The 24,302-nt window shown below is 35.5% G+C and overlaps 1 protein-coding gene across 15 annotated transcripts; it reads right to left on the bottom strand.

The window, feature by feature from the left end:
* Positions 1–263: 263 nt before the first annotated feature.
* LOC133872537 (probable E3 ubiquitin-protein ligase HIP1) lies at positions 264–16,832 on the bottom strand. Of its 15 annotated transcripts, none has more exons than XM_062310071.1 (10): positions 16,677–16,832; positions 15,253–15,358; positions 14,763–14,898; positions 8,792–8,956; positions 5,073–5,220; positions 2,110–2,862; positions 1,622–2,034; positions 1,227–1,325; positions 1,006–1,143; positions 264–624 (listed from the first exon to the last, which is right to left on the bottom strand). In XM_062310071.1, the coding sequence occupies exons 4-10, from the start codon at positions 8,849–8,851 to the stop codon at positions 475–477; spliced, it is 1,761 nt and encodes a 586-aa protein (XP_062166055.1). In that variant the 5' UTR covers positions 8,852–8,956; positions 14,763–14,898; positions 15,253–15,358; positions 16,677–16,832; the 3' UTR covers positions 264–474. The 15 variants fall into 15 exon arrangements, with proteins under 15 accessions (XP_062166055.1, XP_062166057.1, XP_062166056.1 ...); XM_062310073.1 differs by lacking the exons at positions 14,763–14,898; positions 15,253–15,358 and adding exons at positions 10,766–10,921; positions 11,122–11,234 and having other exon boundaries at positions 16,677–16,809; XM_062310072.1 differs by lacking the exon at positions 14,763–14,898.
* Positions 16,833–24,302: the final 7,470 nt, after the last annotated feature.

The raw sequence follows: 24,302 nt of genomic DNA, 5'->3' as shown, positions 1-24,302 counted from the left end.
TTCTTTCTTTTTTTCTTAAAAAAAAAAATTGAATCTTCTTGATAGTTTCCCCAAAAAAAATAGGCAAATAGTTGCATACTTTGTTCTATTTTTTTAAAGAAAATAAATAAATCAAATGCATACTTTATTAAATTTAATTCAAGTGTCCAACCAACAGCTGCAAGATGGCATAGAATTTTTCAATACGCCAACACCAAATGCCAAGATTCATTTTATCAGTTGCTCAATAAAATAGTAAGACCTAGTCTAGGTCCAAAACATCATGAGAGGGGTAATAATTTTGAATTGAATAAAAAAAGTCAAAAAACAAGGAAATTAGAGGCTTCACATAATTAAGATGGAAGCCAGAAACAATGGATTGGCATAGGCTAGCAAAAGAAATGTGTTCCCTCTAGAAGAGGATCATCTCCAAACATACATTTATATACAAGAATGAAAACATAGTGATAACTGACAAGAAGCAACATTGATAAGTTATTTGTCCTTGGTATTATCAGCCAGAGCAGGAGCTTTGCAGACTGGACACAGGTTCTTCATAGACAACCATTTCTTGATGCAGCTAACATGGTAGTCATGGCCACAACTTTTCAGAGTCCCAACACCATCCATATCCTTGTACTCTTCCTGTCAATTGCAAATAGTTGAGGATTCAGGTTGGTCACTTTCTAATTTGATAAAGCTTGCAAAGTCATAAGATTAAATAGAAGGGCCAAACATATCGAGAGACTAATTCGGAAACAATAACTTAAAGAGTAATGCTACTCTTCGCACCCATTTCACACATTTACGTAACATGTTTAAAGTTGCTTAAAAAAAAATAATAAAGCCATAAAATGTCTTTCCTTGAAAATGGCCTAAACCCATAAAAGGTGTTGTATATGGCATTCATTGATCTAATAATCCTACAAATCCCAAGTTGATAACCACAGCCTTTGGAAAACCCCCAAATTGCAAGTGGAACCCCAATTCTTGTTTTTCAGTTTCAAATAAGGTAAAAATTCTTACCAGGCAGATCACACAAGTTGCTTCCTCTTGGGTTTGATCCGACGAACAATAAATTGTTTCAATCACACACTTTGATACTAAATCTTCAGACAGACCTGTGCTCACACTCCCTATTCTTTCCCCTAGTGCAAGAAGTTCCTGCGCAATGATAAATTTCAAAAAACTTTAAGACCTGTCAATAACAGGAAGAAAAAAGCAGCAGCAGGAACTATATTAATAACCTCATAGCCCATGTTGTCTATGTCTAGCCTCATGTCTCTATGCTGATCAAACATATTTCTCGACCCATACATGGCAGAGCGATCCACAATCATAAAACCCTGCAAAGCGATCATGAATTATAGCATTCAGCAAGTAATGACAGTTCAAAATGAAAAAGACAACAAAAATTTGCTGATATTAAGAATTCCAACTATTATGCCTAGGATACAAACAGGGGTGGTCAGTGTCATTTTACCGAAAGGCTTTATCACCTTAAATACCTCATTATCTGCTAAAATGACACAAAAGCTTATTTACAATGACACTTTACATTTAACTGTTCTTCCAATATTTGCAGAGCAGCTGTACCCTTCTTCCAAAGTAGCATAACTTTCTATCAGATAAGAGTATATACCTCAGATGAAAATCGTTCATGGAGACCTGCCTCGTCAGGCAAGGATCGATATCTTTCAGTAGATATCCTTGACCTCCCATTCCTATCACCATTACGCCACCCTATGGTGGATAATGGCCTTGGATGTCTAGAGGAGTGACTTTCAGCTACCAACTGTAGTCCTTCATCTGAAGGTGCCACATGTCCCAGGCGTAAGCTGCTTGAAGAAGCCCTGAAAGTTGGGCCAGATCTTTGAGTAAAGCTACTACGAACTCCTCTCACAGATTGGGTTGAGTTAGCATGAAAACTTTGAGGAGCAACTGTATTTCTGCTTGTAACAAAATCATGATGGTATCCCCCAATCTCAGCAGAAGAGTTACTGGCACCGCTTCCCATGAGGAGCTGATTTGACTCATGATTGAAGCTGCTTGTATCTGCAATTTACAGCTACTATCTGTTAGAAATAAGTGGATATGACATACACAGAGATGCACGTAAATAAAACTTACCTGAAACTAGAACCCTTCCAGGAGCAGGAGACACGCTAATATGACTCCAATCCCGTGTCAAAGAATTAGAACCCTGAACCAGAGGATCCACAGTGCTAGAATGTTCAATGGGGTGGCTAGCAGAATAAGAAGGGTGCGAAGGATTGCTTGACAAATGGGTCCTAGCAAGGTTTGATTCCAAATCCAGTGCAGATCGGCTTCTCACATTCCTCAAAGAATCCTCGACCCTAATTGAAAGGCCACTGCCTCTATAACCAGGAGCCATGGTAATGTGATCCCAAGGCAGATGCTGAGCATCTATATTTGGTTTCTCCAGCCGTAGTTCAGAAGATATTGGAAGATCAGAGGAACTTCCGGCATTGTAGTATCTGCTTGTACTACCTCTCTCACAGACTGAAGGGTTTCCAGGACTTTTTCGCTTGTGAGGCCCCCTTCCGCTGCCCACTGTAAGATCAATAAAACTGCCCTCAACACAATGGAATGGCTGCCTGTCATAATTAGAAGAAGATGCATGTTGTGCATAAGCATCTGGAGCTGTAGAGAATGTTCCAGCAGGTGACAGATGAGCAAAAGGCTCATGCGATGGGCCAGGAGGATCGGGTTGATAAGGTGGTACTTCCACATTGTGACTCGAGGAAGGATACCCAATTGACCTTGGTGCAGGGCTCCAGTGAGAGGTAAAATGCACTCCATCTACAGACATATTTTCCACAGGATAAAAGAAAGAACCATTTTCTGAAGTGCCAGCCCTGGCTGCAATGGAGGTTCAAAATTAGTAAAGGCACAAGAACAAGGGTTATTCCAGAGACCATAAGATTATACCCATGCATGGGCCATTAAATGTCTGTCAATTTTGTCAGTCAGCACCACATAAAAGAATAAAAGTAGCTTTCATTTTCTGGTAGCATTTTTTTTTCAACTGCTGTTTAAGAAAACTTTTTTGTGTTTCAACTGCCATGATGAGGCAGCTGTAATTCATATCCTGCCAAACTGATAAGGGACTCCACCCTGGGTAAACCAGAGACAATATAACACAATAAATAGGCAAGTACAGGTCAGGGACATGTGAGTAGATAAGAAGAACGAAAATATAGGAGAGGAAGAGAAATTCTTTATTCGATCATAGAATTCCACATGTTTAGATGGATTTAAATAGGAGAGAACATGAAATTATTATGGAAAGATAAGTACTAGGAGATTACAATAAAATAAAATCGGAGAATAAAATAGTCTCCATGTTCAACACTCCCCCTCAAGCTGAGGCATAGATGTCTTGCATGCCCAACTTACATAAGACTGAGTGAAAAACACTACTAGATACTCCATTTGTCAAGATACTCGTAAGTTGTTCTCCTGTCTTTACATACAGCGTACAGATGATACCAGCTTGTAAATTCTCTTTAATAAAGTGTCAATCAATTTCAACACGCTTGGTTCGATCATGTTGGACTGGATTGTGAGCAATATTAATTGCTACTTTATTGTCACAATACAGTAGTCTCATAGAAATCCTTGGAATCAAATCCAAGCTCTTTCAAGAGTATCTTCAACCATAATCTTTCACACACTCCATGAGTCAGCTCTAAATTCAGCTTCTGCACTGGATTTGGCAACCAATGATTGTTTCTTGCTTCGCCATGTGACCAAATTACCTCCAGCAAATGTACAATATCCTAACGTGGATAGTCAATCCATAATTGAGTTGGCCCAGTCTACATCTGTATAGGCTTCTATTTCTAAATGATCATGACAAGAAAACAATAATCTCTTACTCGATGAAGATTGTAAGTAGTGAAAAATTTGATAAACTGCTTCCGTATGAAGCTCTCGCGGAAAATGCATAAATTGACTCACCACACTCACAACATATGCAATGTCTAGGCAGGTGTGAGATAAATAAATCAATTGGCCAACCAATCACTGATATCTACCTTTATCCACCAGAGGACTCTCACCAGTTTCTCTCAGTTTAACATTCACCTCCATTGGATTATCAATGACTTTACATCCGAGCAATCCTGTTTCCTTGAAAAGATCAAGGATATATTTCCATTGGGTGATAAATATAGCAACCTTTGACCTTGCTACCTCAATGTCAAGAAAATACTTTGAACTGCCCAAGTCTTTTATTTCAAACTCATTGGCAAGAGAGCGTTTCAAGTTTCGTATCTCCTCATCATCATTTCCCATTACTACAATATCATCAACATACACAATCAAAGCTATTATCTTTCCTTGAGTGGAATGCTTTTAAAAAAGTGCATGATCAGCTTGACTTTGATTGTAACTGATCTCTGCATAGCCCGGAAAAACCGCTCGAACCATGCTCTTGGATGTTGTTTTAGGCCATACAAAGCCTTTAGTTTGTACACTTTTCCCATAAAGGATGAATCTTCAAGTCCAGAAGGGACTTCCATGTATACTTCTTCTCCTAAATCTCCGTGAAGAAATGCATTTTTCACATCAAATTGGTGGAGAGGCCAATTCCAATTTGCTACTATAGAAAGTAGAACTCTAATTCAGTTCATCTTTTGATACTGGAGCAAATGTCTCCTCATAGTCAATCTCATACGTTTATGTAAAACTTTTTGCAATTAGTCTAGCCTTGTATCGGTCCACAGATCATCGGCTTTATGCTTGATAGTGATGCATCCAACAATTCTTCCCATTAGGAAATTTAACAAGATCCCAAGTCTGGTTTTTGTGAAGAGTTTTCGTCTCTTCTTGCATCACTGTCCTCCACGTTGGATCACTAAGTGCCTCCTGTAGATTTCTAGGAATAGACACAGATGACAATTTGGACACAAAGGAACGATATGAAGGTGAAATGTCCTCATAGGAAACAAAATTAGATATGGAATGGTGAATACATGACCTAACTCCTTTGTGTTGTGCAATAGGGATATTCGTATCATCGACCACAGGTATTACAAGATTCGTATCAGGGATAGTAGTAGTATTACCTGAGTTAAGATCATATGTTTGACATGTAGCACCAGGGATAGTCTTACTTTTCTCGCATCTGGAATAAACTTTCAACTCTTCCACAAGCAGCGCATGTGACTTATCAATAGGTTTAGTGGGACACTCAGTAGTATGTTGCTGCTTCTCCTGCTAGGCATAGAAATGGGAATAGGTAACGGATTAAAAGACTCCTCTTCACTCAGACTCCCCCCTGAAGAGGAGGTTAGGTTGAAGAGAAATATAGTTGTGTTTCAAAGAAAGTAACATCCATCAAGACAAACTGTTTTCTTGATGGGGGATGATAACATTTACACCCCTTCTGCGTAAGAGAATAACCCACAAAAACACATTTGAGGGCCCGAGGATCTAACTTACCCCGAGCAAGACCATGAACATGGACAAAACAAACACATCCAAACACCTTTGGAGAGGCACCTTTTGAAGTAGAGAAAGGTGGGGACAACAGCTCAAGGAGTGTTTTGAAATCTAAGACCTGAAAAGGCATCCTATTAATGAGATATGTAGTGGTGAGTAAGGCGTCCCCTCAATAAGATTTGGGAACAAGCTTATCAAGCATTAAGGATCGAGTTACCTCTATAAGATGTCAATTTTTCCGCTCAACAATCACATTCTGCTGGGGAGTATCAACATAGGTGGTTTGATGGAAAATGCCATGCTCATAAAAGTACATCCAGAGATCACTTGACATATACTCACCTCCATTGTCAAAACGAACAATTTTGATATTGGTATTAAACTATGTGTGAATCATTTTGTGGAACATCTGAAACTCAGAGAACGCATTACTTTTATGTTTTAATAAGTACACCCACTTGGTCCAACAAAAATGATCAATAAAAAAAACGAACCACCGATAACCGGATAAAGAAACCACTCGTGAAGGGCCCCACACATTAGTATGAACAACAAAAGGATCAACACTTTTATTGATACTAGGAGATAAAGACACAATGGTGTTTGGAAAGTTCATAAGTTTCACACTGAAACTTACAAACATTATTATGCAAAAATAAAGAATGAAACATGCGTTCCAGCAATAAAATAGAAGGATGCCCTAATTGCTTATGCTAGAGCTAGATTTTTGTTGCAGAGTCATCCGTTCAAACAATATTATAAGCCTGTGTGAACCAAACTTGTGTCCTAGGTTGAGAATTCAGGTAGTACAATCCATCCCTCAAGCTACCACTACCAATCATCCTCCCCATGACTAGGTCCTGAAAGAATCAATGAGTAAAAAATGACTCAACAATTCAAGTCAAGGGTAATACGTGCAATGGATAATAAATTAGCAGCAAAATCAAGGGCATGAAGAATGGAAGACAAGGTAACCAGTCATATGATCAAAGCCACCAGAACCAATTACCCAAGGATCATCAAAATGAGTAGCAGATGCATTCAAAGCAGTGGCTAAATTACATGTATGAGCGAAGGAAGAGGATGCAGTCGTAGGTTGTCCAATCGAGACATAACTCGACAAAGTGTTTCTACCTCTTCTTTGCTAAGGCCCTCTATATCAACAGGAGGACTACTATCTGGTGTGGAAAGAAACGTCTCTACCATGGAAGTACGATTGGCCCAAGACCTGGTTTCTCCACATGTGCGACCGCGAGACTCGAGTAGGACGGCCACAAAGTCCCCAACAAGTTTTCCGAGTAGGCCGAGACCGATTATAGTGGTCACAAAATAATTTGTCCTTGTCATCTAAGGTCGCATCTACGACTCTACCACCATCTCGACTTTTGATATCACCTTTCGAATTGCGTTGGGGCATATTGAGTTTATAAACTGAGATGAAGCATTGTGCTGCAACGACTCTCCTCACTTTGGAAATAGGACAGAATTTTCCTCCAAACTGGGTTGGAGGAAGTTCCTCCAACTCGGTCTATAAAAATGACATATGTCCATTGAAAATGTGAGTAGCACATGATTTTTTAATAACGGTGACAAAGTTGAAATGAATTTTATTAAAAAAGCATGTGTATCTCACATGTTATTTAAAAAATGGACACATGGCATTTCTTTAGATTAAGTTGAAGAAACTTCCTCCAACCCAATTTAAAGGAAATCTCTGTTCTTGGAAATATGAACATACCTACCGAAGTGATGGAAGAGGTTCCTTTCCCAACATCTGAACTTACACAGGATCATAGTTTGAATTCAAACAAGCTAAGAACTCATAAGTACGTCTGTCTTTGATCATCTTAATTTTGACAGCATCTACTGCACACTATCTACAAATTTTGATAATGATCCAACTCCTGCAGCAAATCACGGAGTTTATGATAAAAAAAAAAGTAGCTACCGACCAGTCACCTTGGGTTGTCCATGTATCCGTCGCTTCAATTCATAAATTTTTGTTGCATTCCCCATTTTTGAATATGTTTGAGCAGCTGCATCCCAAACTTCTTTTGTTCGTGCAAAGAAATAAACATCCATGACTAATCTCCAGAAGCATGGTGTAATAACCAAGACATAATCATGGAATTCTCAACCTCCCACTTACCATAAGAAGGATCATCTACCTTAGGTTCAAACACTTTCCTATTCAAGTATCCCAGCTTTCCTCAACTCTTAATATATAACATGGCCAAATGTGACCAAGAAAGATAATTCAGCCCATCCAATTTCGCAATTGTGATTTGGAGTTGGATTCTCACTATGGGAGGTCACACGACTCTATCCCCTTTTTGTGAGTTTCTTAAGTCTAACTCGATTCCCACCATCTTGAGTTCAGACATCCAACCAAATAGCTCCAACACACAACACGTGGGCTCAAGTGAAATTACAAAACAATAAAAGAGATACTAAAACTCAACCATAATACTAAAATGCAACCATTAAAATTATTGATCAATCAGCAATTAGCATCGTTTTTTTTTTTTTTTTTTGCTGAACAACTTGTAGTTTAGGACTTACCTATCCTGTGACAAACTGCTGAACAACTTGTCGTTTTTCCAAGGGCCAAACGACTATCTGCTAGAAAAGGTTGAACAACAGTTTTTCAACAGCCAAAAAAAGACGTGTCGTTTGTGCTGCCTAAACAAAACCGCCTTTGCCGACACCGGAGGTCAACGCGCCGCCACCAAAATACAGCGGTAGGCCTCAAAACTCCAGGGAAAAAAAATCATAAAGAGCGATAAACCCTTCACGATTGATTCATCCAAAAAAATCACTCCACCCAGTGATCCAAGATCGATCGTTCCACCAAATCTCCACCAGTCACCAGTGGTACGACCCAAATTCAGCCAAGCAACCCTCTGCCACGATGTTTACGTTTGGTTCACCAGTCACACAGCCACAATGACGTGGGTGTGGGACAGTGAATCCAACCTAGATGGAATCGCACAATCCAAAGGAAAAAACAAAGAACCTAAAAGGAAAAAACCGCTTTGATACTAAGTAGAAAAGAAAAACGAAATTATAGAAGGGAGAGAAATTCTTTATTCGTTCATATAACTTCACATGTCTACATAGGTTTAAATAGGAGAGAATAAGAACTTATTATGGAAAGAAAAATACTAGGAGATTACAATAAAATAAAATCAGAGAATAAAATCAGGGAGAATAAAATAGTTTCCATCTTCGATAATGTGTGTCCAAGAAACCAAGGAAATGTCTTAACAATCCTATTGCATATTTAATTAACAGTTCTGATCCCCCTAAAAACAATTGTTCAAGGCATTCAAAGTCACAATACCAAGATGCATAAAATGTTGCTCTGTTGCATGCATATGATTCCAGTTCTGATCATGCTCATTCTCAAACATTTGGGATGTGCTGAATAAATGTCTTTGCCCCATTAGCTGCCACCTGATAAGGATAAATTATGTCCTGGAGCTGGAATCTGCTAGAAAATCACAACCTGCACAAGAAGAACAATTATCTCAGATACTAGTAGCAAACTGCAAAACTACTAAAGTTATATAAATAAAGGGGACAAAACCATGCCCTAATCATAACAATACTGTGCAACTCAGCTGCAGATATTCTAGCTGCTCTTCAATCTGAAAATAGTTCTTAGAGCGATAAGAGGCTTATTCTATTGCTAAGAAGTTTAGCTCAGCAAGAAACTTCAAACAGGAACCTAGTGCTCCAGCCAAACCGTGTATATGCAGCTGATAAAGCTGAAACTGTATTTGAAGCATGTACCTATGTCAAACCAATATATAGGTGTAATTATCTTTGCTCAAACACTTTTTTTTTTCAGTAACTACGTTTCTCAAGTACTCTAGAACAGATCATTTCTTACGCTTCAACTTTTCCAGGGGGGAAAGGAAAAGCATCATACCCTAGAAGTTTATTTATTGTTTATTGTTAGTTTAGTTTTGAGTCCACAGGCTTGCAATATAATTTTCCGAGAAACTGCATTCATTTTTCAACCATTTTACCTCTTCTTCCATTTTTTCCTGTGGATGAGGGTCAGATAACTGCTAGATCATGCATACATATCCATGTAAAACAACAATGAAAAGTCTACGATTAGAATTTAATATTACAATACGTTAATCATTAAGGGGCATCAACAATTAAGACTAATATATTCGCTGGTCCTATAAATCATGCCCTTCGGCCTTCTAGACATAAAACTGAAACCAATCACGTTTTCACAAATGGGAAGAGACATGTAAAAAAAAGAAAATATTGAGAGAATTGTGACCCAGAAATGTGCATAGCAAGATAACATTAAAATACATACAGAGACTAGTTAAGATGTATTTAGTTAAATAAGCCTTGCCTGGATAATGAGGAAGGGCAACTATTTGGCATGGAACTTCTAAATTTCAAAAGATCCATATTTTATTATTACATTATCCACAGAACCTTATATCAATATTTCAATTTAGCAGTGCAGATCCTGCTCAACATGTTTCACCTGTAACATATTGTTCCAGAGTAAAAAGTAGATAGTTAATAACAGTCTCCATTTCAACTTTCCTTGTCCTTTAAGCACATGCAACCCACACTAATTTTCAATGTCATTGTCACAGAAAACTCCAAAACTTTTTCATGCATTGAATTGTTAGCTGTCACCCTTTCCTTCCACCCACTCCTGTAGATCTTGGACCAGGCCAGAAGAAATTAATGAATAAAGCTTTTTTTTTTGGTTACCAATAAGACCAAAGGTTTTGAGAAGAAAACAGTTGTGGCTATTGAAGATAGTCACTAATAATGTATGTGCGTGCAAGCTTGCGGGCGCGCGCGAGAGAGAGAGAGAGAGAGAGAGAGACGTATTAGTTGAGTAGAAAACCACACCAAACAAGATAGGCTCAATACAGTCTTCACCGGTACATTTCCATAAAACACAAGCAAGCAAACTAAAGTCAAATACTAGCTGAAAGATAACCAACAAAAAGTGGTAAGATGCATTGATGGATACAGAGTTTTCTGCCCAGATTCTGCTATATGCTTCATAGGGTAGCTGAAAATCCCAAGATGCAACAAAGATGATCAGGTATCCGGTGCTCAATTTTTTTAAAAAATAAAATAATAATAATAATAATAATAATTACTGATTCTTAACTTGTCCCAGAATAGGAAATTTTTGCAGCCCAGGTAATAAGTCCCACATGGTGACTAATCAGATTTCCACTTTAAGTGAATCCAGCAAAGAAAGAAAAAAGTTAAAGCTGAAGGCAATCAGTCAAAAACTAAGGTGCTTTGGACATTTAACCTTCTATAAAACCTGGTGTAGACAACAATGAACATATACTTGCACCCAAAGTCTCCTTCACCTCGGTAAGTCAACAACACCCATTAATTCACTCACTTGCATTCATCTCCTAAAAGATTATTCTCTCCACTAAAATTGAGAGGCATGCTTCCCATTCTGAGGCAAAGAGACAAAGAGGAGGCAATAAAAGTGAAGGCATGACAAGAAAAACAAGATTAATTAATAAAATATGGATATGAAATTGATGCTGATTACTCACTCTACCCTCTCATGAATAGAAATAGGCTATCAGAACAATTGTTGGTAGGAAGCAGAGGAAGGATTAGGAGCACAACCACTCATAGGAAGGACATTACCTGGGTATAGATCAGAGAAAATTCACCTAGCAGGTGTAAGAGAGGTAACAGTCGTCATGTATGAACTTTCTTTATCCTAGAATTAATTGGCACAGTCTTTCTTTTTCCTGAACCTGAAAAGCGTAATCAACCATGCGGGAGTATAGAAGTAGGTAAAGGTACATCAGTGGAAGACTAACACACCTCTACACTCCTATCCACCTTCTGAAGAGCAGTCAACAAATCAGCAAATAAAAATAAAACAATAATTAGGAGTAATTACATAATTATTAGAATTGTCCTTTATTTAGAATCAAACCCCGAAGTTTCAATTGCATTGGTGAATAAGACTTGAAACCAACCTACACACGGAACTAGGCCAGAAAGACAGACGTCAAAACAAGAAGATCTGACATTGGTCAAAGCAACAAACATCAATCAGGCACATGGATATATACCTTAAAAGGGACATTTAGTAGAGGTGTATTAGTAGCAGCTGTAAACACAAGTTCAAGTGACAGACTTCATAACTAAGAGAGAAGAACCTCATCAACCACTCAATAGCTCAATGACAGGTGCCACAAAGACTGAGGAGCTTCCCCTGAAACCCAAAATTAGCTGTAAATCTAGAAAGTAAAGCACTATCCATTGTCCTCCTAGCTACCAAATTCAAAAAGACAACCGCTTCATAATTTTTGTAAAACAAAAAACTTCAAGGAAAATATAACATAAGATGATTAGGATGAAACAATGGAACAAGCAGTGAGAATGCAATGGAAAATTAAATGATAGCCTTCCCCAACATGGTAAATTAATCACCAGCAACTTCAAATTCATATTTACCCCAAAAAGAGAAGATCACAAATGAGGGAAGTCAAACAAGGAGGAATCAGAGGCATTATAGTTAACTACTTTGATTTACTATGAAGTTGTCAACAAGGCATACCAATCATGCAAAGGATGATTGCAAGCCAAGGTTGAAAAGGTCAAAATGGTAGAGGCTCAAACCAATTGGCGGTTGGTAAATGTATGAATACACAGAACAAACAAAGAGAAGATAGGAGTCAGAGAAGAGAAAAAAACGCAGGAGGGCAAACCCAGTAAATATAAAAAACTATTTTCAAGTGGAATCCCCACAGGAGGAATTAATGCTAACTAACACCCATGTAAGCCAACTGTAAAAATATAGTCTTGATATTCTTCTTTCAAATCCTCTTTTTCAAGAAGAAAATCAAATTTACTAGAGAGAGAGAGAGAGAGAGAGAAGGAAGGAGATGAAGAACCCATTCTAGAGCAGAGGCCCTCATTTTCCATATTATGCCACTGTCAGGGAAGAAATTGCTGTCACTGGCAGCAAATAAGGGCTTATGTGACACCAAAACCTTCTTATCACATATCATATAACCATATCCTAACATTAGGCTTCACTTCCACACACAGTAAAAGCTCTTAACACCCACACCTAAACTTCTCCTAGCTGGGGGAGTAGTACTATGGCGTGGAGCTTACTGCAGGTGAACAACTCATTCTTCAAAAAAATTATACTCAAAAGAGAACCTGGCACTGTAATTGGCTTATACTTAATTTTGAGCTGCAAAAATCATTTTAGGTTTCCTTTTTGACTTTATAATTGGGAAAATAGCATATGAAGAAAATTTATAGAATATCTTTAAAAATATAGAAAATCTTCCAATCTTTTGCCTATCAATAATTCCCAACTCGGTGTATTCTGCATTTGTGTAATTTTATGTCATCTCAGTGGATATCACTATTTCTTCCTACATTTTTACAAATTATATCGTGATATATTGAATCTTTTTTTAAAAGAATTACAAAAAGACTAAAAATTACTATTTCTCTCAATTGTAGCCTCACAACTTTGCGACACGACCACCACCATACGCAACATGTGTAACATCCAAACCATCCATGGAATATTTGGTTCATTTTGAAATCTTCAGTATAAACAAAAGTGGATTAGGTAAGCATAAACAAAAATTATCTACATTACTTCCAGGTGCAACCCTTTTTAGACTACAAGTTTCAAAAAATGTTGGATTCTTATCAAACACATTCTTGAAACCAGCCACCATCAGAACTATGATTTTTTTTTTTTTTTTTTTTGGTAGGTAAGAGATCAAATTTATTAGAAAAGCGTAAGGCGCCCCTTGGTACACTGGAAGTATACAAGGAAAACACCTAACTAGAAATAGAAAAGCGAGAGAGAAAGTCAGAAAAAGAAATAAACAAAGGATGGACATAAGCCGAAGTCCAACAATACAAAGAATGTTAGAACAAAGAAAGAGTCTCTTCCAAGGTTCTTTCCAAGTCTTCAAAACTCCTATTGTTTCTTTCCCACCAAAGGCACCAGAAGATACAAATAGGTGCCATTTTCCAAACAACAGCACTCCCTGATGGTCTAATGCCACCATTAGAACTATGATAATACACATCAATAGACATACCAAGCATCCTAAAGATACAAATGGAGACCTCCAAATTTACACAATGTTGATCAAACTCTCCCTTGGAGAGAGGGTGTTCATTAAGCAAAAACATGCCAAGAGGAAAATCCCAAATCTGGCAGTTGTCGATCATAATCAAGCTGCAAAGAGAACTTGTCAGCAACTGAGTAGCATTTTTCACGCATTGAGCAATAAGCCTTCCGGTCAAGAGAATCAACTCTTCTCCCTCTATGCAACGAAAACTATAATACACTAAGTCTCAAGATAGCATTTTGCTGCCCTCCGCCCTGAAAAACTATATCAATCTGAAGGCACAAAGCCCTGTATTCAATAATATAGCATAAGCACCACAATGCTGTTAATAACAATTGTACTTCACTCAAATGCATCTAGTACGGTTAGTAAGATATAACCACCTAATGCTTTGCAAACAGCTCAAGTGTCGGTAAATCCATTCGCCATTGACCCACATCATCCAGGAAATGTATGTGATTCCAACTATAGGCTGACTACCAGGATCAAAAAACTAAGTTTGAGCAAGAAAAGAAGCCATATATTATCCACTCAGCACCACCAGCAAGAGCTGGCATGTGATAAGGGGCCAAAAGCCAGTCAGTACACTCCCATGCAGTGACATCCCTAAGCACATAGATGCAGTGACATCCCTACGCACATAGATACCAGTAGTTCCATCATTACATCCATTTCATAGTACCGCTGCACAACAGTAATTGTTGATCAAGCTTCAGTTACTCGGAGAAGAAAAATGAATCGACTGTCACAACTTTAAAAAGTCATTGAGATGCACCAGGATTATTAGGTTAACAAAAATCCATAAGGTGGACCCAACTCCATCCCTTAATCTCAATTCAGCAGAGCACAAACAAAAACTAGAAAGCCAAACTAGGACTGATTCCTTCATAATAATGGCCCTGACTAGAAAGCCCATAACACCCTCGGTGTCAAATCTCTTGCATCAGTTCCTTCTTCTTTTTATCCTAACACAACAGATCTAAGTAACAAGAAACCCTCCATGTAAATCACTAGGTCATTTATTACTTATCAAAAAAAAAAATCACTAGGTCATTTATTTGAACACAGCCTCAATCCTGGAGTGGAATGACCCTGTTCTAAAAATAAATACCAACTGAAAAAGGTCTAACCAGTTTTCCAAGCTAAAGATAGAATCTTTAGTACCATATACTTTGCTTTCCCTATATGAATGCTGGCTTACAACACTCCAATACTGCAGCAGATGATCCTAATAAACTCTTAAGAGAAAACAGGATCTCAGCTCAAATCCGTTCTTCAGTTGCCCAATTGACCAAAGTGCCTGCAAACCAATCGCAGTTGAGAATGGAAACTTAAACCAATAAAACTAAGCTACCCAACAACTTCTACATCTGATATATGGCAAATCTTAGGGTTACCTATATCGAAACCACTTTGGATCTTAGAAACAAAATTTGGAAAAATCCAAGAAATAAACATTTGAAATATAACCAAAGATAGTATAATGTATAGCTAGAAAATTAAGGTCAAGGATGTTCTGAAGAGAAAATGACCCAATCAACCTAAGAAGCTACGAGCGTATAATTGTAAAACTTTCTAAGAGAATGGTTGGAAGAAGGAAATGGCAGAGAGAGAGAGAGAGAGAGAGAGATCTTGTAATGTCAAAACTTCTCACCTGAAATGCCGATGTGCCATCTGTCCAAAACTTCCACACTAACTAAAATTCTTTCTCGAGTTCATACTTAATACATGTGAGCAAGAACAATATACCACGCCCAAACCTGCATAATAAAAACCAACTAAACCTAGTTGATACTAAGGTAATCCATGGGAAAAATAGGACCAAGGCTATCTACCAAGTCCCTTTTTCTAACGAAGAGCTCTTGGACATAAGAGGAACCATAACAAATGATTCAGCTTCAGACAAAAATCAATACTATTTTCTAATCGACCCCCACGGATTTAACAATAATTATCTACATTAAGTCTTTTCACCAAGTAAAACTTGGTTACTGAACATGAAGTCTATGCAAATTCTGGTGCATTTACTGCACAGAAAAATAAGAAATGCCAATCAGGTAATCAACCCACCAGAACCCATGTGCTTCAGGGGAAAACTCATTCCCAATAACTGCAAAACTATACGTATTCAAGTAATTAGAGAAGAGGCGTGCATGGAAACATGGGAGTCTGCAGAGGAAATACATTGATTGAGTCCAGTTCAATATTAGATGGAGACATAACAGGTTCAGTTCAGTTTACAATAAAAATTTTGACAAACAAAAGAAATTTATTTTGAACAATTTACCAGTCCTTTTTTGTGCTACACAGAAGGCAAAGACACAATAACAAAGGACCAAGTCAGAAAAAGAAGACAAAGAGCACAGTAGGCGTTGATATTTCCACATAATAGATCTCTAGACCAAATTTGATAGATACTTGAGTATGTTACTAGGATGATATTTAGTGAGAAGACCGCTAGTGGTGGGAGAGTATGCAATTCAAAACAACCACAACCTAAAAATTAAGTGAAGCCAATAATTTCTTCATTGACAAAGTTCTCCGATGATGATCATCAGCATCAACATGACCATGAACACGCGTCCGAATTCAACACACACACACGACAACATTTAATATTAAGAAAAGAAAAAATGGTACAGATTAGCAGAGAGATAAGCAAAAACTAAAATTTCGGTCGTATTTCCCTTATAAAAATAATAATAATTAAAAAAAAAAAAAAAAAAAAAAAAGAAAAAAAAGCAAGACCCACAATTCTTAAGCACCCAGGAAGCAATACACAAATAATAACACTTTCTTAATCACAAAACAAGCAAAACTCGACGATCAAAAGCTGAAAAGAGCACATCAGAAACCATCCACCGAAAGATCAACAAGTAAAAACACAACCGATCAAAGCAAACAACAATCGCACCAAAAAGTACGAAGAATTAGGCAACTCCTTTGTACGATCGGACCCAAACAAGCGTATGTACACAGAGACACGTGCATATATAGACGTAAAAAATCGTCAAACGACGATCAACCAGAACAACACAGAAAATTAACACGGTCGAAACTTTTGTCGGAAAAGCATACCTTGATCAACTCCCGACAGGTCGGTGCCGGTACAAGAACTGCTTGGAGATAAAAAAACAGAGAGAGAGAGAGAGAGAGAGAATGGGGCTTGGTCTGGGAAGGAGACAGACATAAAGCGGTTGGGTGCGTTTGTAGGAATAAGAGGAGAGAAATTGGCTTGGACTGCCCACCGTTACCGGGTACCGATATAGGCCGTATTAACTTATCATTACCACTACTATTATCGTTGCCTATTTGGTTATATATTAATATTCCTGTATTGTAAAGTTAGAAAACATATAGCAAGTGTTATGATAATAATCAATGCTTGATTATTTAATAAACTAAAATTATGAGGATTCAGTTTAGATTTGAGAGTTATTAAACAGCGCGAATGCGTGTTTCAGCCAAAATGTAACCGATGCTCGCCACGTGTAGTTAAACGCCTTCTCTCTCTGTTTAGGCTCTTTTCCATTCAACACGCAAAGCCATGTGGATTGAAACATTCAAGCTTGACGTCGTTGGGCGTAGGGAAGTGGAACCATAACTTCCGCTCAATTTTTTTTTAATTTTGATAGAGGTTGATTCTATAAAGGGACAATTGTATCGTTGATTCACGTGGTATGTCATAATTATTTTTTATTTTTTATGGTTTAAAAAATTCATGAGAGGTCCTTGTGATTAGCAATATTTACAAATCGATCTCTACAGTCAAATTCCGTTAAAAATTTTAACAAATTCCGTCAAATACCACGTCAGCGCCACGTGTCGCCATCTTATTGGCAACACGTGGTGCGCCACCCCCAGGAATTGGGGGTGGCCTTCGTCTACTAGGGGTAGCCTCTGGGGGTGGGAGGGGTAGCCCAGTCACCCTTTTGCTGCCTTTTTTTTTGTTTTTTTTTAATAAATTTATATTTTTTTTATTAAGATGGACACGTGTCGCCAATAAGGGCGACACGTGGCGCTGACATGTCATTTGGCGGAATCTGTTAAAATTTTTAACGAAATTTGACTGTAGAGATCGATTTGTAATTATCGCTAACCACAAAGACCTCCCATGAACTTTTTAAACCATAGGGAGTAAAAAATAATTATGGCACACCACAGGGACCAACGATGCAATTGTCCCTTCTATAAAATTGAATGGGGTTCACTTAAAATTAGTGTATCTACCACTCAAGGGAAATTTGATCTAGTTACACTTTAAGATTGAATGGGGTTCACTTAAAATTAGGGTTGTATTCGAGTCGAGCCAAATTTGAGGCTATCAAATTCAGTTCAAATATATAAAAAGGAGCTCGAGCTCGAGCCGAATTTTAAAGGGTTATTCGAATTCGGCTTGTTAAGACCCTAGCCGAGTTCAAGCTTGGCTCGAACTCAACTAATTTAACAAGTCGAGCCTCCAATCGATCTCAAGCCATCGAGCTCGAGTAGCTCGAGCTCGATCGGAGTTTTATAATCACTTTTATTTAAAAATAAATAAATTAAAATTAAAATTCAGTACAATTTTAATTTTGATTTATATTTTACATTCTATATAGAACGTTTATAGTATTACATATATTATGTTCACTATGTTAATATTTATACACTATAATTATAGAATCTTATATTTATAAAACTTATTTTTATGCATATATATTAATAAATATGAATACTATATATATATATATATATATACACACATGAGTGAGGTAACGATTCGAGCCAAACGAGTCAAGTCGAACTTATATAAGTCGAGCTCATGAACTTTGTCCAAGTCGAGCCGAATTTATACGAGTATATCTCATTTAATATACGAGCGGATTATTGTATTCATAAACAGTTCATTTATTTTTCGAATCGAGATCGAATCAAGTTTAAATAAACTATGTTGAATGGATTCATGACAAATCGGGCTCATCTAACATCCCTAAAAGTTTGTGGCTTTTGCACTCTTTCTACCCATGAATAGCTAAAGTTTAACCACCAGACACGTGGCCGGCTACGACACCCTTTTCATCGATTTGAGGTTGCAATTCTTTCAAATTTTTTTGCCAAGGTTGGGTTCCTCTTTTTAAGAATGATGAACGAGAAATGATAGAACGTCTCATGATCGTCACTTTTTTTTAATAAAAAAGTGTATTTTAATTAAAAAAAAATGAAAGAATGATAAAATAATATTTTTTTTTTATTAAAATGCACTTTTTTTATTAAAAAATAATTGACAGAGGACGGTTGAAGGTACCATGTTTATCATTTCTAATGAGGAACACATAGTTACATTGTTCTTGTCTTTTAACTATATAAATAAAAAAATAAAATAGATGCCCAAATTGGCAAATTGTCAGATGACACGGATCCTCCTAAAGGCATAGGGTGGGTTTGAAACTAAATCCTGACTTTTCTATTTTATATGTTTGAAATTGTGGTAATTTAAACTTTTAGTGAGTTATTATTAGCTAAAATTAACAGAAATTAGAACAAAGACAAATTCATGGCGATTTTGAAAAAAGAAAATACACCTAGCCCTCCTAAAGATTTTGAAAAAATAAATAAAGATTTTGAAAAAATAAATAAATAAATATATATATATATATATATATATATATATATATATATAGATGCCCAAATTGGCCCAAAAATTGAAGTTCCAAACTACTGTGCAAAAGTTTTAAACCCAGCGGTACTGTTTGATAAGCAACTTCATTCTTCTCCCCTCTTTTTTAATTCTCTCAAAACAAATAAACTTCAAAATATTATAAATTTTTTCACCTTTTATATAAGATTAATCATTTTTATTATTATTATTAAAAAAATATCACTACAAAAGAAAACTATTTCACTTTTTCATAAAAAAAATACAAATTCTTTTATATTTTAAATCACATCAATTACATTTTTTAACTATTAAAAAACAAAAATTACTCTTAAAAAATGTTTACCAAACGAAGCCAACATCTCTCAAATAAGATATAAAATACCTAATTAAAAAGAACTTTTCTCTTTTGCTATTTATGGAATACCAAATTTATTTTAGCTAGTCTCTAACTAATTTACAAATGCATTTTATCTATCCTCTAGCTAATTTATTGGGGGTGAAAAATAAGCAATATTAACTAAATTTAGCTAATATAAACATTTTACACTGTTGAGATTTGTGTATAAATTTAAAATAGAATAAAAGTAGAATAATAGCTAAAGCCAGAGAAAAAAAAAAATTACGTGATTCAGCCTATAATTTACATCCACAAAATAAAGTCTAAAGAACTATATTATGTCCAATACCTTAATTATTTATAATATATAAGTCCTTATCTATAATTAAATAAGTTGCCATATGCAAGTAAACTAGGCTTGGCAATTCGGGTTGGCGTGTCAACTCATCGGGTTAGCGTGTCAACCCATTTAACTAATTTAGTAAAAAAATGTGTAATTATCACGTCATAAATATGTTATAAACGGGTCAATGGGTCATAAACGTGTCATAAACAGGTTGGTGGGTCATAAACGAGTCATTAACGGGTCATAAACGAGTTATAGCCTAAACTCAAACCCTATATATTCGTATCGTGTTCGTGTCAGATTTATAATTCGTGTCAAAATTGACAAGCCTAAAGTAAACATATTTCCTACTCGCTTTTTTCAAACAAGGTGATGTCTTGATGTGTGAGTCAATATGTCAAATTTGATTTTTCAATCCAGCATCCAGTAATTGTGGTTGACTGCTTCCTACAAACGACGTCTCGCTCATTGGAAAAGCAAAGCAAAGCAACACCACCATTCCTCAAATCATCCATTGAACCAATTGAATTTACTCAAAATCTCCTGAAATTTTACCCCATCTTTTGATTGGTTCCTAAGAAAATAGAGGATAAAAAAAGGAGAGAAAACTTTGATAAAGACTTTGTGTACGTAGTAAAATCAGCTAAATTTAGATCTTTGATATTTAGCTGAGATAATCTTACAAAGAAAAGAAGAAAAAATAGATAAAAACTTTATCTTTGCTTTTTGTATTTTTTTTCGTCTTCTTGGAGACCAAACAGAGGATTGCATTTAAAAAATAAATAAATAAATAAAAATTGTGAACATAACTTAAATGTTTTATGTGAATATAAATAATATTTCTTTTATAATTGTGTGCATTTGCTCGAATTTTGTGCACTTATTAATTAAAAAATTACTTCAATTTGTGTACTTCTGAATTTTGTGATTGACTGATGTTATTTTTTTTCTTTTTACATATGAACTTAAAATTGATAATGTGTATTTTTATATGTGCTTTGAGTCATAGGAATTTTTTAACATAAACAGTATTATATAAAAAGCATGTTTTTTTTAATATAAAATTTAAAGATTTAGTCATAAATCAATTGTTAGAAAATATATTTTTTATATCTTATTTCAACCCCCCCCCCCCCCCCCCCCAACACTACATAAACATGATAGTTTGCATTTTTATTAAATTATGTTTTTTTATAGGGTTTTTTTTAAAAAAAAAAAAAAAAATTAGTCATAAAGCAAGGGATTTTTTTTTCTTTCTTTTTTTAATTTCAATGGGAAGTTAATATTTCATTAAGTTAAAACAGTTACCTACCATCATGGCACTTTTAAAAAAAAAATCAGAAATTCTTGACTGTTTCAAACCGTCCAGAAATTGAAAAAACTGTCTGAAAAACGGTTCAGAATGTTTTTTAGACGGTTTGGCCCAAACCGTCCATAATTTTTTTTTTAATTATAATTATAATTTTTTTTAATATAATTATTATTCTTATTTTTTTGGTCAAGCGGTTAGAGCTTCGATCTACTTTCTACCGGTCTCCTTTTTTCTTTTTCTTTTTTTGTCTAGCGTCCATACTAGGCATGCCGGTCTCCGACAATCCATACTGCTGGTTTCCTTCGGGTTCCACCGGAAATCAACGGTAGATCCGGTCACCGGAATTCAAAAAATCCTTCTCAAATCAAACTTAATAATTTTCAAAAGCCCGTCTTTCATACCCAATAATTTTCACAAATCAAACCCAATAATCATCACAATCCAAACCCAAAACAAACACAAAATGTAAATCAAACCTAAGAATTTCACTTACAAAAAAAAAAAAATCAAAGATCCGTCCGGTGGTTTGTTTAGAAGAGAGTGGTGTCGAGGAGGCCGGAGTGGTGAGAGAAAGAGAGAGGAAGAGAGAACTGGCCGGAAATCCAAAGATTCCGCCCTGATCTGTTTTTGTATCCGGCCAAAGATCCGGTTGGGCGTGGGTTTCGGTCGGAGATCCGACCTTCCGCTTTAGATCCGACGTCACCGACTCCGTGTCCAAATCCCGTCGTCCGTTTCAATCGCCGGCCGAAGAGAGAAGAAGAAGAACGAGAAGGAGAGGGAGAGATGAGGTCGAGACTCGAGAGAGAGATTTTTTTTTTAAGGGAGATGAGGTCTGTACAAATTCAGACGGTTTAATTGAAACTGTCGTAATTTATTATTTTATGGCCTGTTTTCAAAAAACCATGTAGAAAAAAATAGTCAATAAATGAGAATTTTTTTTTTTTTTTTGTAGTGTGGCATCCTGCCATCTACCGATCAAATATGATATTTACAATAAAAAATAAAACTGAGAAATGCGTTAATACTGTCCAGAAAATATATATAATATATATGGCTGAAGTTTGTTGTGAGTGGACAAGGGTTAGGTACCATGAATTTGGAATAAAATATAGGCTCCTCTACTGTATACCATATAGCTATAAACAAATGCTGAGATTTTGGACGATATTTGGCTAATCAAATTGCCTTCTTTTCATCTTTCTCTACCTTTCAGATTACTGGAATCTAGACCCCTTTTTTATTTTTTATTTTTTATTTTTTATTTGTTTTTGGCTGTCTGCCTGTCTTAGTTTATTTTTAGTGTTTCGGGGTGGAAAGGGAAAAGAAGATGCTGGACTCTTTACCCGTTACCACTCAAGTATATAATGGGTGGACGTGGATTATATCTAAACAATATTCATTTTCTTTAATGAATTAAAAAAAGAAAAAAAGGAGAGAATAAACATTTTTTAAATATGCTTTTCTCTCCTATTTGTTTCATATCTACTTAATAACATTTTAGCCTTGTTAGAGTGGGATTACGTACGTTACCCACTTGGATAAATTGTGGTTTATGGGCAAACAGTTGCATGTGTCCCATAAACGTACATTTGCACCTTGAAATTCATTATAAAGGTTAGCTCATTAAAAAAAAAAAGAAGAATTATTATTGAAAAATATTTGTGATACTATACTTTTTACTACAATTCTTTTACAAACTTATGTGATAGAATTATAATGGTAAAAAAAATTAAGTAACAAAATCTGACAAATAAATTTAATTATTTAGTAACTAATATAATAAGTATCACGTAGTCGTAGATTATCACATCAATTTGTTAAAAAAAAAAAATTAATAAAGATTGTATTACCATTTACCCACAACAACACTCATTGCTATGAGATTAATGTATATTTAAGAAATAAAAAAATAAAAATTATTCTTTAGTGCCTAAACAACCACCTCGTTTGCTATATTTCCTCGAACTTCAAAACGTTGCAACGTAGAGAAGTGAGCTATTCTATTAAGCCCTTTCGATGACCTACTTACCGTAAAATATTTTTATTAATTTAGACGGCTAACGCATCACGTAATGTAAAATGTTCATAATACCCTAATAAAAATTTCAAAAATACAATTATGCTCTTAGGATTAAAATAAAATAAAATCGTGAATTGAATGACCCACGGCCACGCGTGGTCCTTCTTTTCTTTTTACTTTTTTCTATTTTTTTTATTTTAAAAAGTAGTATCTTTGTCGCAATGTCATGTTTGTTTTCTCTGTTAAGATTTATGGGGGATAACTAATTAAAGGAGCTGATAAAATAGATTTTCACATTGTGACTTTATAAAGTTTGGAAAATACATTATAAATAGAGTAATAATTCAAAGTGATAAATGTAGTTTCTGGTAAAGAATTAAGAGCATCTCCAATAGATTAGGTAAACCCATTATAATAGGTATTTTTAGCTAATATCACTCAATTTTCATCTCCAGCAAATTAGGTTCAGAAGAGGTAAAATAAATTTCTTGCTAAGTGAATTCACTATACTGTAACACACTATCAGAATAAAATATTGTTTCTCTTGTTAGGGAAAGAGCCTTCGGATTGTGTGATCTCTGTATCTTTACTTTTATCTTCATTCTTAAAACATTGAAAAATAATATTTAAAGAAAATAGAGAGTGGAATAAAGAATCTGTAGGAATTTGAATTAAAAAGTTAGTAGATAAAATATAAAAATATGAATTTTGAATAGCCAAGGGCATGATGGATTACATTTATTTTTTTTAACTTTATTTTATTATTTTTCATAAACATGTTGGGGTTATTTTTTAGAATTCAAATTTTACTTAGGTTTTATCTAATTTTTTTTTTCTTAATTTTGTTTCAAGTTCTCTAAACCATCCAAACATAATTTTAAAAAACAACTTCTCTTAATATTCACAATTTTAAATATAATACAGAATAGAAAGATATAATACAAAAAAAATCGCACACCCAAACAATCCCTAAAATAGTTAGTATTGCTGGAGATCCTCGTATGTAAGGATTTCCTACAATTTCTTTAAAATTGTAGATTCTCAAATTATG

This window comes from Alnus glutinosa, chromosome 7 (genome assembly GCF_958979055.1).
Source record: "Alnus glutinosa chromosome 7, dhAlnGlut1.1, whole genome shotgun sequence".
NCBI classification, from domain to species: Eukaryota; Viridiplantae; Streptophyta; class Magnoliopsida; order Fagales; family Betulaceae; genus Alnus; species Alnus glutinosa.
This window is presented reverse-complemented; position numbering and strand designations above follow the sequence as displayed.